Genomic DNA, 14,553 nt, shown 5'->3' with positions numbered 1-14,553 from the left:
AATAAAAACTTGAAAAAGTAAAAATCTCCTATATCATTATAATACAGTAATAAACAAAATTATTTTGAAAATGTTTATGTTTATGCTCTCTGGGAATTTTAATGTTGTTTTTTTTACGCAATGAAACGGGATGTCAAAATTGATGAATATTTTTTTCACCAAGTGCTGATAAAAAAGTCTCCAAAATGTACAGATCATACATAAGATTATAATTAAGTACCATTCTCAAAAAAAAATGAATTAATTGTGCATTAAAGCGGTATAAAACACTGCATTTTTAAGCATTTTTTTATGAAAAATCTCAACCGCATATTTTATTTTGTGACTGCAGCAGAAAATATTTCACACTATAAGTGGCACAATATGCAAGTTAGCAAATTACAATTAAGCAAATTTTAGGTTAAAAAAAACACCCAAGCATAACTGGGTAATTGTATTTTCTGTGCATTGAGCATATTAATGATGGTTCATGTAACCTGAAAAAATCAGCTTAAGTGTTCCTTTAAGAACGATACTATCACATTACAAAAGTGTTGAGTTTCAAATGAAAATGATATACTACTCATTTAATGGAATTATAACAATGACTTCTATGTATGATGCTATCTGCAAAATCTCGGATAATTGAAAACCATATAGCAATTTAATAGTATCTTTATAATTGATATTAAAACACATACATACACTATGATTCATGTCACTGCTTCTTACCTCAGTACCGTAAATGTTCTATCAATTGTACAGGTACATGTCTTTTTAAAGATGCACTTTTACTACCAAATAAGATGTACCACAATTAAATGTAAAATAAGCAAAGGGCAATAACTCTTTCAAAAATGGTCAAATCAGGAAAGCCCGACAATATGCGCTGCTTCACTTTATGCTCATCAATCTGTGAAATTTTGGTAGAAATCGCATGAAAAACATAAGAGGAGTTGCGAAGAAACCAATTTTAAATGTAAAATAAACGAAGGGCTATAACTCTTTCAAAAATGGTCGAATCGCGCCTACCATTACTATATCCCCTCGCCTTTTCAAGGCGGGGGATAATTAGGGTGAATACGTCTAGTCTATAGAAGTTTCAGTGTACTAAGCCCATGACTACAAAACAATCTCAAGTCAAAGTCTAAACTCAGACTAAGAAAAGCACTTTATTAAATTACAAGGAATCATCTATGTTCAGTTGGTGAACGAAAATAAATGTAAACAATTGTACAATTTTAATTGGTAACACAATTCAACAAATTTCTTTATCAATTTTCAACTAGGAGGAAAGTAACAATGAATTTTAAGATTTGAAGTTTTGTCACTTGAGTCTGAACCCGGACCTGAGACCGTTTGTAATCATGGACCCTGGGCTTCTTCCACTGCTGATATGCGCATGTCGAGAAGATAGCACAGAACTTCTGGAACGTGATTAAGTAACTGTATATATTCTGCAGACAAATACCGGCAGGGTGTTCTAAAAAGGATGTTGCCTACTTCAATGTTTGCACTATACCTTATGACGTATTCTGTCGCAACTGCACAGCATTTGTGCTTCTAAACTTATTTTATTTTTAGCATAATTTCAACAATCAGATAATCAGGGGTAAATTTCACCTTTCAAAAACCAAATTAATTTTTAAGTCACACTGAGGATGTAATTGACAGGCATACCATTAAGAAGAAATATAGGAACAGGCAGATCTATATGAATGACTGGTGGGTTAAATACCAGCAACGCTCTTTCTCAATGCAAAATTAAGAACGTGTACTGGTTTGTAGACTCAAGCCTGTTTAATTGTCATAAATATAAAGAGAGACAACTCTTAACTTTACAAAGACAGTCCTGTGAAATTACTTCCCTTTGAAAAAAATCTGGCGTGGACACATGTAAAATTACTTCCCTTTAAAATGAAACAAGACTTGAATGAGAAAAAAATACTTTCCCTTAAAATTCAACACCAGCCTTTAACATGAAAAAAACAACTTCCCTTGGAAATGAAACCCCACCTTGAACTGTATCTTGCAGTTCCCATCAATTATTCAGTAAATTTAGGTTGTTTCAGGTAAAAACCAACCTTGCTAATGATAATTGTAATTGACAAAATAGAGTGATAATGATGGAGCCTGTCTGTGAATCTGATACTACTGATACCAGGGTTACGATAATTGTGTGCTTTAAAGAGCCAGTATCATTGACAAAATAGATACAAATTGTATGTAATTATTCTGTATCCAAATACTAATGAGTAGAAATGACTACTGAAGTTATATATAATTCTTTGCCTACCGACCCCACAGACAATAATATTGTCTGTGCAGGTGGGTGGTTCCTTTGTTAAAGTGATATAACACAAAAACAGAGAAAAAACAAGAGGCAAAATATTGAATAACTAGTAACAGATCTAGTTGGAAGACAAGAGTGCCGTACATAGAAACCAAGGCTTGTTCATCTTTCTGCGTTAAACAAAGGGTATACCTAAAAAAAATGGTTCATCCCGAGTGACAGAACTTGCTGCAACACATAATACACCAGAATTGGCTAAGCTTGTCTGATCCGCTTCAGATCATGCACCAAAATTAGCCAAATTGTATGATGCAAAACACATAATGCACCAGAATTCATCAACCTCGTCTGACATATTCACATTATACATCAGAGTTCACAAAACTGACCCAGCTGTTAAGTCTGGTAAAACTTGATTGGGTCTAGTAAAAGTTGTTTGCCATGTTTTAGTTTAGTATAACCTGGTTATGTGTACTTAATATAAGAGTGATATTATCTCAAAAACTAAGTTCGCTCCACAAAAACCAATATAGCCCAAAGTGATGAAATCATATTCAAGGGAAGATAACCCTAGACAAAAATGTGATTGATCAATGCCAGGAATTACTAACCATCAATGGTGGTATGAGTATGAGAGAAATACCTCTTAAAATAAGGTAAAAGTTTGCAGCACAGATGAAAACACATCCAAAAGAATTGAAATCACATTCAAGGGCATATAACTCTTAAGACAGGAAGACCAAGGATCACTGAAAATCATTTGGAGCCCCTCAGCCATTTTATCGAAAACAACCTCGGATGTATGCAGGTACATCAGTTGAAGTAGTTCATAAAATTTTGAATAATATCATTACTTAAATGTAGTGTTTAAGAGTTGTATTTATTGATCTAAGTTTAAATTGATTGCCATTGAATTGTATTATATCAAACATAATTAAGAATCCCAAGAGTAATGTCACAAGGTTTAACTGCTAAATAAAATTACTACGCGATCTACTTGCAGCGGACTTAAACGTACCACTTTTTGAGTATGTAAACCGTCCAAATACATCCGTGGTTGTTTTTGAAAAACATGGCCGAGGAGTTCCGAATGCACTGAAAATATGCCAAGCACTAGTACCCATAATGGTGGTAATGTGAACTGAAGTATTGAATTGAGTTGCACCTCAAAGTCTGTGCCACAGACTTTTGCCAACAGACTGACTGCCCAACAAACCAACTGCCCCACAGACCAACTGCTCAACAGATCAACTGCCTGACAGATCAACTGCCCGACAGACCAACTGCCTAACAAACAAACTGCCCAACAGACCAACTGCCCGACAGACCAACTGCCTGACAGATCAACTGCCTGACAGATCAACTGCCCGACAGACGAACAGCCTGACAGACCAACTGCCCGACAAACCAACTGCCTGACAGATCAACTGCCCGACAGACCAACTGCCTGACAGACCAACTGCCCGACAGACCAACTGCCTGACAGACCAACTGCCTGACAGACCAACTGCCTGACAGACCAACACTATGGTGACTCAAATATACCCTCTTGAGCCTAGGGGTATAATAATTTGGCATTACTGGGTATGCAGATTCTGAAAACTGTTACATATCATTAAAGGCAGAAAACAAACTGTTTATTCAATACGCAAAGGATGAACGGCTTAACCCTCATTATCCCCTCCCCCACCCCTAATTAATGATGACACTACTAATAAAATTTCATAAAATGTACACACCTCTCTAATTTTGGAGAGCATGGATACGGGTTTGAGGCAGATGACGGGCTCGGGATCAACATGGAGGTCACTCTGGGCTGGCGGGGCATCGGCTGTCACCTGAAATACACGGGTTGTAAATGAGACCTTATAGCTTGAGGCAGATGACCGGCTCAGGAACTACATGGAGGTCAGTTTGGGCTGGATTGGCATCGGCTGTCACCTAAAATACACGGTTGTAAATGAGACCTTATAGCTTGAGGGAGATGAACAGCTCAGGAACTACATGGAGGTCAATTTGGGCTGGATTGGCATCGGCTGTCACCTAAAATACACGGTTGTAAATGAGACCTTATAGCTTGAGGGAGATGAACAGCTCAGGAACAACATGGATGTCAATTACAGTGTGTGGCAGATGAGCGGCTCAGGATCAACATGGGTGTCAATCAGGTCCAGCTTGTTTGTAAAACAGTAAATTAAGTTCGTTGTCAATTATATAATATCAGGTATGGTTGAAGATTATAGAATATGGCAATAGAATGGGTTAGCATGAGCTATCTCATGGTAATAATGCATCGAACATTAGCAGTTGGAATTTACTTCTTCTTCTGGAATTTAAAATTACAATCAAAACCCAATTGCTCGATATCGCTTGGCTCGTTGAACTGTATGTAAAGGAGCAATATTCTTTTAATCTTTGTAAGCACTCCCCCTTGACTTAATATTCGAGAGGCTTGAAGTATTAAGTTGATCCCTGGGATATCAAGCCAACAGGTTTCGACTGTATTTTAATATCAGGTCTAGTGGTCAAAATTACGTTTTGCCCAATAGAATGCCAGTATTTTTCAAATCTGACATACCTTTATTTCGGCAGGGCCAGAAGACAAAACATAATCTAGAACACTCATAACCATAATCACAATATGACTAGTCCTAAATTTCAATATACATTACCTTGGATAAAACACAATTTAACAACTCTAATTAAATATCCATCCAACAATTAATATCACTTCATTTTAAGCACTATAAGAAAATTGCAGAACTAGTTCAAAATGCTTACCACCTCTTTCGAAGAAAGAAAAGCAGGAGAAAAAATTGCTACCAGACAATTTCTTGGAAAAACATCTATTTTGGCAGAGTATAAGTAATGTAAATATGCCAGTTATCCATAGGAAATTATTATATCAATTAGAAGTGTCATTGAAGACCTGTAAGTACTAAAAACTTAACATTTGGGTCAAAAGCATCGAAAGCAGAAAGATTCCAAGGCCAATATAAAATTAATTGCTAGATTTTCATCAATTTTTTTTTTTAAATGGGGGTGGGGGTAACTTTTTCTTTTTTCATTTTTCTTAGATGACTGTTTCAACATTGAATATGTGTTCGTGCTCTTTCTTATTGCATAAGGGACTGTATACATGAGTTTTAGACGAACCACGAACACGACCATAACACATCGACCCCGCAGGAATGAATAAATGCCGTTTCTGGACCAATAAACAAATACAGACCATAGTTCAACATTATTTTTTTTGAGTCTGTAAGATTTAAGGAGAGGCGGTAAAAGTGGAGGTGGGTTGGGATGAAAATCTAGCAATTAATTTATAGTTGCCTAAGTGGCAATCAATATTATGAAGCACTTAAATCCTTTTTGCTTTCCCTGTTTGACATTTAACAGTTTATTTTTACAAAAGATTGTACAGTGCAACAATAGATCAACTGGAAGACATTTAATGCCTTAATACTATGCTGGAAAGAGTTTCATGTTTTCTGTACGGATACGAATATCTTACCTCAGGTCAGATTTACCTAGCTGCATCTTCCAGAAACACATGAAAAATACACATTCACAACTTTGTGTCACAAGTCTTACTTGTTTAGTGTTCTCCACTGGCTTGCCAATGTTGCCGTTCCTGATGAAAGCGGACTTCTCCCCTCCACGCCCCGACGCCTTCATCCCCCGCTCGGGAGACTGGAACAAGAAATAAACATTGTAAATGAGCAATTAAAACAAGCAACATGACTTGCGAAGCTAAGCATGGCTAGCATAAACAGTTCTTTGGAGCAATAGCTAGCATAAAAGTTCTTTGAAGCAATAGCTAACATAAACATGGCTTTGGAGCAATAGCTAGCATACACATGGCTTTGAAGCAATAGTTAGCATTAACATGGCCTTGGAGAAATAGCTAGCATAAACATGGCTTGGAGCAATAGTTAGCATGAACATAATTTTGGAGCAATAGTTAGCATAAACATGGCTTTTGAGCAATAGCTGGCATGAACATGGGTTTGGAGCAACAGCTAGCATGAACATGGGTTTGGATCAATAGCTAGCATAAGCATGACTTTGGAGCCATTACTAGCATTAACATGGTTTAGAAGCAAAAGCCAGCATAAACACGACTTAGGAACAAAAGCTAGCAATTACATGGCTTTGAAGCTAAAGCAAACATAAACATGATTTTGGAGCCATAATTAGCTGATATCAACTAGCATAAGTAAGGTTTTTATGCAATAGCTAGCATAAACATGGCTTTGAAAAACTTGCTAGCATTAACATGATTTCGGGCCATTACAAGCATTAACATGGTTTTAAAGCAATAGCTGGCATAAACACTGCTTTTGAACAATAGCAAGCAATCATATGACTTTGAATTATAGCTAGCAATGACATGGCTTGAAGTTACATCAAGTATAAACATGGTTTTGGAGCCATAGCTAATATGAGCACGGCTTTCAGGAAATATATAGCATTAACATGGCCTCTAAGCAATAGATAGATAGCATAAACATGGCTAACAAACAAAAGCTAGTATAAACATGACTTTGTAGAAACAGTTAGCATAAGCATGACTTTAGGGCTTTTACTAACATGAACATCGTTTAAAAGCAAAATCCAGCACAAACATGGCTTTGCAGCAATAGGGAACATAAACATGGTTTTGGAGCCATAGATTGCTTAAGCACAGCTTTGGGCAATAGCTAGCATAAACATGGCTTGAAATAGCTAGCATAAACATGACTTTGGAAAAATAGCTGGCATAAGCATGACTTTGGAAAAAAAGCTGGCATAAACATGTCTTTGGAGCAATAGCTAGCATGAACATGGGCTTTGGAGCAATGGCTAGCATAAACATGGCTACGGAGCAATAGCTGGCATAAGCATGGCTTCGGAGCAATAGCTAGCATAAACATTGGTTTGAAGCAATAGCTAACATAAACATGGCTTTTGAGCAATAGCTAACATAAACATGGCTTCGGAGCAATAGCTAGCATGAACATGGCTTCGAAGCAATAGCTAGCATGAACATGGGTTTGGAGCAATAGCTAACTAAAACATGGCTTTGGAACAATAGCTAGTATTAACATGGGGTTGGAGCAATAGCTAGCAATATCATGGCTTTGGAGCAATAGCTAGTATTAACATGGCTGTTAAAGTAAGTTCTATAACATTACAGCTGCTGCAATACTGGGTTAAGGGCATAAACACGGTTCTTATTCAAGCAATAACTAGCATATATACAGCTTTGGCATATGAGCTAGCATTTACAAGGCTTCTAGCCTACAAAATCATTCAGATGCTACCTCATCACATAAATACCCCTTTGAATAATGACCAGTTTGCTTCTTTATAAGATGGTGTTGAGCTTGGATTGTCTGTGGCATAGCATTTCAAAATTATTTCAGAGCTTTTGTATAACAGTACTAAAGTTATCAGAAATATTTTAAAATACAACAATACCATAGGTGTCAGTGTCGGTCAAAGATGGTGTTTACATTTCTTATCACCTTTTCTGTCAGACACTGCCATCTATGGCCAAAACAGGAATTTGGAAAACATTAAAATTTTACCCTAAGGATTCGAAGACATCTGAAAGCATACTTCTTGTCTCTGTGTAACCAAAAATGTCTCCGCTCTTCTTGCGTATTCCATTTATTCATGATTCAACAACTTATAAGGGATATTTACGTGGAACTCATTATTTATGCTGATAAAATATTATATAAGTGTAGTTATTCAGAACTCAAATAAAAATCCATATTTTTTTCTTTAATTCAATGTAGAATCATTGCTCTATTTTCATTTTTATTCCCTTTTATTTGTATTTTGTTGTGTTTATCAACTAGTCAAATGATTTTATCGATGGACGTTCTAATATCACGTTCATATATTCATAAAATTCACATGTTATTTTGTCCAGAAATTTCTACACAAGAAGCAGCACAATATTAACTTCTTTTCTCCCAAAGCAACCAAAAATGCCTTCACATTTCTTGTGTATTCCACATATTAACGTCACGTTGCAAATCATCACCAATAACAAATCATAGCTATTAAAAATTAATGAACTGGGTAATGAAAATTCCAATTCAAACAATTCTGTAGATGTTTATTAATTCTTATTTTGAACTGATTTTAACAGCATTATCAATTATCATCCCGTCATTGTCGTCATTGTCTGAACTAAAATCGAGATGAATCAAAAACAGAGATATGTGAGAAAACTCTGTTATAAATTCCATGAATTCACAGAATTGCAAATAATTAGAATTTCCAATCATTCATTGGTGACATCATCGTTCAAACTAACAACAGCCAGCCTGGTGAGGACATCATCGTTCAATCTAACAACAGCCAGCCTGGTGAGGACATCTGTATTTATTTAATTCTGATGTATCATCGTTTCTCATAAGCTGACTATCCATATGGAGGAAAATACCATACTTCAAAGCTGTAGCTTTTTTTCTTCTTGGATAAATACAATTCTGTCATTAGTTCCAATTCTCAACTGACTTCAAAGTTCCACTTTCAATTCTAGCCCTTTTCTAATCCTGTTCTCAATGAATTTTTCATACAAAAACTATCCAATCCAGTTAAGGTATCACAAAAAAATCTGCTATTTATTCCATGTATCAACGGAACGTAAAATAATTAGAATCTCAGTCAGTTTTTCCACTAGTTGGTTGACGCACTAACAAATATAACAAAACCATTCAATACTGAGCCGTTAATTTTCCGGAATGACAAAATATAGTATGTGACTCCAAGAATGTATCTATTATATTTAAATAGGAGATAATATCTTTTTTCTTCGCAGCAGTAGACTTCACTGTGAAAAAGTGATTGTTTATTTTAGGCCAGAGTTTTTATATCTTTAGATTTACGGGAGCGCCGTACCTAAATATTGCAAAACCCAAATAAAAATAAAATTCATTTTCGTAGTTTTATTTTTATTTTTTCCGACGAACGTTGCTCCAAGGTTAAGAAAAAAATAAAATTAGTGTTCTATAACCCATATCTCAGAACCAACTGGTGTACCAATTGTCATTCATTATCGGTCTTTTTACTGCACAAACCACGTAAACCAGTCGGAAATACGCGGGGAAACAGAACAGGTACCCGTTACCATAACAACGTCCTGTCAAAAGTGAAAGTACTTTTTGTCATACCCCTTATTTCTCACAATTTCTGCAGCTATATAAAAATGTTTTACTACAAAAACGTTCCGATGTTTATGTTTCATTATTTAAATCAAACCGTGGTGTACTTAGAGCGTGTTTATTGTGATTTTTTTGTAGATTCAGTATGTTGTTCGCGTTTCGTGGAATGATTGCGAAACTTCCGGTCAAAATAAGGAGACAGAAATTCGTGGGTTGTATTGTCTATTAAAAGTCGTTGGCGCACGTCGTATATTAACAAGGATGAATTGGATTACAGCGCAAAAATGTATAGCTTCTGACAAACACAAACTGCAAAATGATAATCGTGTTCATCATAGTCAAAATTGATATTTTTGTCTGAATTTGACTCTGGGGAGCATTGAATACACTGCTTCACGATCACATATTTGAAGAGAAAAACACAAGGTATCGTGATATTCGTAGTTGTTAATTAGTTTAATAATGATTTAGAATTTAAATCATTATAGAATACTGAAAATGATGTAATAATAACATAGTGTGTGTTTCCGATAAAACAGAAAAAATCTGAACATAAGATATCTGGCAGTCAGTGCAAGAAGTCAAACTTATCCGTTGCTTATTGCCAACGGGCATAGCTGGAATTAGAAGGATATTTTTCAGGACTGATTTTAAAATCAGTTCTTAGACCTGGTTTTTTGAAACATATAACACTTGTAAAATTTATCTAAATGCTCCCGAATTTTCTTTGGTGAAGTACATAAATGTAGATTTTGACTGTCTGTGTATCCGTAAGCCCTGTCAAACTTTGAAGTGAAGAGGAATTTCCATCAGGGCTTCTACTTTTTTTGGTTATATTTTCTATATAAAAACCACATCACGGTAAATTGTCACGGTGCTATTTCGTTAAAGACAGAAAAACACATTTGACCTCCTTATTATACCGTGTCTGAAACTGTGTTCAATGTTTGATTACTTCACAATAGAAAGGATATGCTTATATTTTTGTGGGCAAAAGGTTTGAATTGGCCATTTAAACTTCTTTATTACACTGACATGTTTCATAAAATCCATGGGTTGATAATATATGCACCTCATATGCATAGATGCATTCGAACAAATATATACAATTAATTTCAATGAGCGCTTGAACTCACAGTGTTGAGATCAATATTTTTAGTCATTAAAAGGATCTTTTAATTATGCTTTTGAAACTTTGTGGTGATCTATCACCCTTTTTTCAGCCTATGAAATAGCTGACACAAGTAAGGTGTGTTTTGTCTTCATGATATAAGAAGATTTAAAAAATAAAAAAAATCGGAGAAAAATCAGTTTTATTTTTATTTATTTCTCCTTTGGGACATTTTATGCATTTTATTTTTATTTTTATTTCCTCCTCCTTACCCAACTTTTTGAAAAATCTCCCGTAAATCTAAAGATAAAAAACTCTGGCCTTATGTCTTTTTAACCACAGGCCAACTTTATTGTTTAGAAGAACAAAATTAAAAAATGACTATCGAAGTGTTTTGCATGAGAAATCTGTATATTCTAGCCAGTATGCATGCGCAAACTGTTTTACAATCTGAATAAAACCAATAAATGACTAAATGTAATTTGTACGGTTATCTTCGCCAGAAGCTTTTTAAACAATTATATCAGGATCTGTCCAGCGATACTATTGGCAGAGACATAAGAGTGAACACTAAGTCCTGATCATTGGGTGCATGGCAGCTTTTATAACTGATCATAAACATTTTTTTAAAGAAATGCCCAAAGGTTAAAGTGAAAGCCTGACACCATCCCAGCTGCCCAAACAAAGCAATGACAATTCCCAGGTATTTTTCTTTGAATAACCAGCTCAAAAAACGAAATGAATATTTTGAAGACTATATCTCAAATACAGTTATCAAGCATTTTCAGGGTCACCTGGGAATCATTCAAAGGCAGGTGGCCATCTTGGCATCACCTGCCAAGCAAACTGTAATGCCTCACTGACAGTAAGGCTGGGCTTATCATGCAGCTGATAAATGCAGCATAAAAAGCTCTGCAATTATTAAAGCCTTGTTATGGGAGTTTAAAATATGCCTCTTGTACAAAGTTTGTATCGGATAATTGGCAGTAGGCGGACGTTTTAACACGCGCGAAAGTTGAAATTCTTAATGATTAAGTCTACTACATAATGGTGGCCTTTCTGCAACTTCATTGGCGTAAATGTAGGTTGTATTTTAAACCTTGTTTAGAAACAGCTAGGTAGGGTAGGTAGGCTTTTTATATTGTTTTTTTTGTTTTATGTACGAACATTATTGTCATCATTTGGGAGTGGCATTAAAGTAATCTGGAGTATCAAGCTTTAAAGATTTTTAAACTACATATTAAAACCACATTTTTAAAAAACAATTTAGACACACAATTTAAATATAAGGGTTGAGCCTATTCGGTAGATAGGGTCAGATAATGACAATAAAAGCGGCCTTTTTCCTGAATCAAAATGGCCAACTGAAAAACTACAAGGATCTTGTTGAAAAAGATGAATGCAGAATGAATCTCCCAAGCAGTTCATCTGGCTAAATTTTTTTTGCTTGCTTTCTTTGCGCCCTATTCACGACAACACCTCTACAGTAGAGGCAGATTTCTGAATCAAAAGGGTTAACTGAAAAACTACAATGAACTTGTTGAATAAGATAAATGCAGAATAAATCTTCAAAGCAGTCTATAATTATCTGTATTTTTTTTTTTGCTGACCTTCTTCGCGCCCTATTCATGACAATATCTCTAGTAGAGGCAGATTTCTGAATCAAAAAGGCCAACTGAAAAACTACAATGAACAAATTGAATAAGATGAATGCAGAATAAATCTTCCAAGCAGTTTATCTGGCTATTTTTTTTTTGCTTGCCTTCTTTGCGCCCTATTCATGACAATATCTCTAGTAGAGGCATTTTTTTTTTTAACCAAAACAGCCAACTGAAAAACTACAATGAACTTGTTGAATAAGATGAATGCAGAATCAATCTTCCAAGCAGTTTATCAGGCATTTTCAGGGTCAACTGGCAAACATGGGGAGGTTGAGCCATCTCGGCATCTTCCCCATGTTCTACACCTCATTAACCCATCATGCCTCACTGCCTGTAGGCTGGGCTTATCACCACATTCTTGTACATAATCAGTAATAACATGCACAGTAGCATTTTGGACATGGCTTTCTCTGTGTTTTAGTGTTTACTTTTAGATTATGGAGTGATTTCTTTCCTACCTCGAATTCTAAAAGTTTGACTCAATGAGTTGATTGTTCAGAACTAAAAGCTAACAACGTTGTTAACGTCATCGTTGTTAACTTTGAAATCTTTACTGCTCTGGAAGTTTAACTATACTATTGTGATCTGCAGTATTTCTAACAAGATAAAGAGACAACAATTTCAGCTATGACCGTTTCATCTAAACATACATGTATAACCAGGGCTTTTTCTATAGTACCCACGGGTCCGACTATCGGACCCGTTCCCAAAGCAAAATATAAGATATTTTTCCCAATCTTCAGAAAAAAATCCCAATCCAAATTTTTTTTTTTTTTTTTTTTTTTAAGAAATTCTTTTTACCTGTACTGGTTCATTTTCAACATCCTAATAAATTATGTGATGTGAAGTTTTTTTGGTAATTGAACTCAGAAATCATTGATTTTCATCACATTCAGAGATATGAAATATTATCTGTCATGATTTATTGCAATAGATATTTACACCCCAAGGATTGATATTTCAGCCATTGTGTGTCCTTTATAGGGAAAATAAACTAATATTAAATCATTTCCTAATTCACAGGAAACTGGACAGCTTTTTCTTTTCACTGTAAAATTTCCCAATTTCCGCATTTTCACGACGCAAAATTTCCCAAAATGTCTAGGGTCTTTTTCCCAAAATGGGCAGAAAAAGCCCTGATAACATTATCAAATAATTCACCTTTAAAAGTTAACAACAATCTTGTAAATCACAATGTTAACTAAGTTCCAAACAATTGGCCCATTGATAAAATGTTCATTCTAAATCTGTTTACTTTGGCTATAGTAAAGACAGAAAAACTGATGATATGTATAAATGGAGCTGACATTTATGTTTAGTACCAGTATGTCTAATTTTAAGAGAGCCAAAGAGAAAGTGCCAGTCTAATGGGGTTCAAACTCACAGCTCTCAAGTGTTGATATCTTGTACTACACCTTAGAATAGATCACCCTTTTATATAAAAGTCGTACATGCTTATGAAACATCAAGGGTTCAAATAGCTGATAACTGTCAATCCTGAAAAATACATGGAAGTCTGTTTTAGTATAAGGATTCATGCCCAAAGCAGGTTAAAGGGGTTTAGACCCCTTTTGAAATGATTTCTAAAGTTATTAATTTTTATATTAATTTACGGTATTATGGTTGTCCAATTAGCCCAGTGGTTAGCGCACTTGCTTCTCACCAAGGCAACCCAGGTTCGATTTTAACCTGGGTGCATGTGAGTTTGGTTAGTCACAGGTCACCAAGCTGGAAAAGTGGGTTTTCCCTCGGCACTCCGATTTCCCCCACAGCACAAGACCACACTCTTGCGCAACATCATGCCAACAAGGTTGACTTTGTATAAGTTAATATAACCTGCTTCACAATGGTAGTAAAATAAATAAATTGAAGGTACCTCCTACTGTTATTGATGCCAATATCCCAACAAAACAAACAATCTTTACAACCTTGAAGTTACTTAAGCATTTAAATCCTGAACTTCAGAACCCCTGTAACAATGAACATGGTTGGGTCAGAAAGATATCATATCTGATTCCTATTGACAAGTTATTAAAGATTTATGACCAATCTACCCTGTTTGCAATCTATCTGAATAACCACAAGAACCCCTCTTTAAATTTTAGTAGGTATTTGAAGCCTTGTACATAAAAACAATTTAAAACTCTTTCTCTACTTTCATTCCTGATAAATCAGCATTTTACAGCCTCTTAAAATGATACAGTCAAATAAAAAATTTACAATCTTGACACAATATCAAGGTGCTACAGTAAATATCACTTTTTTTATATATTTATTCAAGGAAAATCAACAGTTTCTACCACACGAAAACATACAGAATATTTCAGATGATAAACCTTTCCCCAG

At 35.2% G+C, this 14,553-nt stretch overlaps 1 protein-coding gene across 2 annotated transcripts in view; it reads right to left on the bottom strand.

Annotated features, from left to right (window-relative positions):
• The window catches only part of LOC128239309 (uncharacterized), a 169,694-nt gene that overhangs the window by 69,541 nt on the left and 85,600 nt on the right, over positions 1-14,553 (bottom strand). For both annotated transcript variants that reach the window (XM_052955904.1, XM_052955905.1), the window contains 2 exons: positions 5,867-5,965; positions 4,012-4,110 (listed from right to left, as the gene is read on the bottom strand). In XM_052955904.1, the coding sequence (XP_052811864.1) occupies positions 4,012-4,110; positions 5,867-5,965 (198 nt within the window). The remainder of the gene's footprint in view (positions 1-4,011; positions 4,111-5,866; positions 5,966-14,553) is intronic.

This window comes from Mya arenaria, chromosome 6, assembly GCF_026914265.1.
Source record: "Mya arenaria isolate MELC-2E11 chromosome 6, ASM2691426v1".
NCBI classification, from domain to species: domain Eukaryota; kingdom Metazoa; phylum Mollusca; class Bivalvia; order Myida; family Myidae; genus Mya; species Mya arenaria.
The sequence above is the reverse complement of the archived record's forward strand: the minus strand, read 5'-3'. Positions and strand labels throughout refer to the sequence as shown.